The following is a 3,073-nucleotide window of genomic DNA, read 5'->3' on the forward strand; positions in this document are numbered from 1 at the left end:
TGAATTCAGCCCTGACCGGCCAGCACGTTTTCTGAGAATTCTTTCCCGCCATTCCCGTCACGACTCCAAGCCCGAGTCCAAACGTCCAGATTAGAGTCGGACGAAATTGATGCCGCAGATGTCGATAGTTCGCGAATGGAAGGAATGAAAAGCAGTATACGTTTAAAAATGGTTCTTGTTATAATACAGATTGTACAAGGCCATGGGCCATTCAGTATTACGTTGGATCGTTCGGTATGCTGTATTGTGGTCGATTACAATCTGGCTCATGCTTATCGCTTCTGAAAGTAATCCGCTAATTGAAAAGCCTGACTCACATTATGTACCAATGGGTATAATGCACAACGCATTCTTCAAGGTGTATAATGCATTAGTTGTGCACAATGCCGTTAAACAGATCAAGTACACTAATAGTTATAATCCAGGGTCGATGTTAGCAGTGAGTGAGCTTGCTGAGTTTTCAGGGTGCTTTATAGATATTTGTTCGATGGAAGTTGGCCGTTTTAGCTCCAGCCTGTAGCATTTTCCGAATCAGTCGTTTCATGGGGTGCCTCTATGCATGCACAACATGAGTCGGGTTGAGGGATCTGGCCGCACATGGAAAACGGTAGAGATGGCTAACATAATGAAGTTATGCTCGTCCCACATATGCATGCTTGACCCCAGGCAGCCAGATCGCAGAGGCCATACCGGACACGTGTTATTTCTTGTGATCTGACTGTCCTCGACGCTTTGTTTTTGAAGAGGAAAAACGATTTGTTGTTGAAGGGAAAACCTTCTAAAAAGTTGTCTTGTATTGATGTTGCGGCTTATGTTTGGGTTTAACTGATCTTCAGATCGTGCGTTCTGGATCGATTGACCTCTCTCGACCGCCCTTGCCAGCCTCGTCAGCTTGCACGGTTCTGCTGGCCGTCCTGCAGAGTTAGCTAACCTGCCCGGCCTTCTGCTGGCGGTCCTGCAGAGTTAGCTAACCTGCCCGGCCCCCTCCACCTGGTGAGAGGTCACCTGACCACGCCGGTACTCCGTTCCCGGGGCTGGGCTCGACGGGCGCTCTTCGGACACTTGCATGTTTAATGCGCCGGTCGATGGCGGCCACCGAAGAACGTGACGTCACCTGAATAACTCATGATGCCGCAGCAGCTGTTGGTCCGTGACGGCGGCGGGTGGCGGCGCACCGGCGGCGGCGGCGGCGCAGCCGGCCGCCGGACGGCCCGCCGGGCGGAGCGCTCCGATGACGTGCGTGTGACGCCTGTCCCCCGACGACATGGGTATCTGCCTGGACACCGGTGAGTGTCGCCCTAAAGGATGGGTTCACCCGCGAGGGGTGCATGCACCCACTAGGAGCTGGCTGTCATACGGCAGCTATTTTCGGTGCGTTGTGTCCAGTGGTAATCGTACCGGCCAGGTGCATTTACTAAGGTATTATATTTGCAAAATTATGCTGTTCAGCGCAAGGCGTAAGAGATTTGTTAGGCCTGTGTGCAGGTCATTCCGTTGCATCTTCGCCATTGTAAGGGTATCATTTAAAGTACCCACCACTTTATAAATGTATCGCCATAGATATGCGCATATCTGCCTTTGCACAGAATCGTTTGATAGGAAGGAAACAGCAACATGAGTTTTTGCTTGACTTCAGCGTATTGGAATTTGCTTAGCCTCAGCGAACTGCCCCGGATAGACGTACCTTTGATAGGCTAATATACGTGCAATCACTTACCACTTCGTTGTGCTGTTTTCGACAGCAAAAGAGCACGTGCACAAAACATACGTTGCGATATTGTTACACAATTTACATGCAAGCTGTGTAATTACAAACGGCGTTCCCTCACAAATGCAATGTCATCAATATTTTCCCTCTCCCATCATATCGCATAATTAATACAAACCAGAAAAATACAAGCAAGCGCACACCTCATGTGCATGCATGGCCCAGATATCGGTTAGTTGGCGTCGCAGTGACACCATGTCAATGCCGTTTGACTTAGGAGAAAGCGGGTAACGATGCTGGCAAAGTATTTGATGGGATCTCACGGTCTGCCACGCCCACCCGCGCGCTGGACATTGCAAAATTACTGGCGCTCGATATTTGTACCTATTTGATGCCGGGTCTCGGCAAGTGGATCAGATCATGGTATAAAACTGGCAACACTGACTGCATCGTACATGTGAATGCACACTCTTCACGTTAATAGGCGATTACCATGTTGTCTAAACTTTAGGAGTCCCCGTAATCAACGGGAAAATGGACCAGGCCACATTCTTCAAAACTGCTGTCAAACACCACTCGCTGGGACCTACGTGAATGGACAGTGGACCTTGAAAATGATCCAGTATCTATAAAACCTATCCATATGCGCCTAATTCATTTGATTGTGGTACAACACTTTGACCGCGCTCAAAGAAAATATAAGCTAATAAAAACCGATCAATGTCACCTGCAAGGCGAACACTTGTTCAGATTTACTGACAGACGGTTGGAAGCCATACTGCAAGTGAGTGAACGTATGAAGCTATATAACCTGCAAAGACACAAAAAAGATATGCGCATTGCCTTCAAAAGAAGGTTTAAAAGGAAAGTATTGCAATGCATTGGTGGGCAGGAATTGTTAGGGTACCAAACTTGCCCAGCCCCCTCCCCCCCCCCCCTCCCACGCCGCAGGTGGCCCGCTCACACGGCCGTGATTCACGCTCGTCACACGCGCGGACATAGAGCCCCTAGTTATGCACCGCGCATCTCCCTACGTTGTACTTTTGCTGAATGCGTCATAATTTTCAGCAGCACCCACTGACGCGGATGCGATAAGTTATTTTGCTTTCATCTTCTGTCTAATGACGCTGGGCGTTATTTTGGAGAGGAGCAGCCAAAGGATTTTTGGTTGTATTCTTGAATGTCTAGCAGGACACTCATTCTTGTTACACACTTTTGGACAATTAGCGGCGGCTTATCGAACACAGTTTCATGTATACTTGAGCATTTTAAATTATTTAAGCGGAAATTTGGAAGCTAGGATATACTGCATCAAAGGTACCTAAGGCATACAGTGACCCAAGATATGTCATAAGAGCCGGACTT

The 3,073-nt window shown here is 48.5% G+C and overlaps 1 protein-coding gene across 1 annotated transcript in view; it reads left to right on the forward strand.

Moving 5' to 3' along the window:
* The first annotated feature begins 1,201 nt into the window (after positions 1-1,201).
* The window catches only part of LOC119103002 (adenylate kinase isoenzyme 5), a 32,118-nt gene continuing 30,246 nt past the window's right edge, over positions 1,202-3,073 (forward strand). The window contains exon 1 of the mRNA XM_037226451.1: positions 1,202-1,286. Within this exon, the coding sequence (XP_037082346.1) occupies positions 1,265-1,286 (22 nt within the window). The 5' untranslated portion in view covers positions 1,202-1,264. The remainder of the gene's footprint in view (positions 1,287-3,073) is intronic.

This window comes from Pollicipes pollicipes, unplaced genomic scaffold (assembly GCF_011947565.3).
Source record: "Pollicipes pollicipes isolate AB1234 unplaced genomic scaffold, Ppol_2.1 Scaffold_5724;HRSCAF=6776_pilon_pilon_pilon, whole genome shotgun sequence".
Lineage (NCBI taxonomy): Eukaryota > Metazoa > Arthropoda > Thecostraca > Pollicipedomorpha > Pollicipedidae > Pollicipes > Pollicipes pollicipes.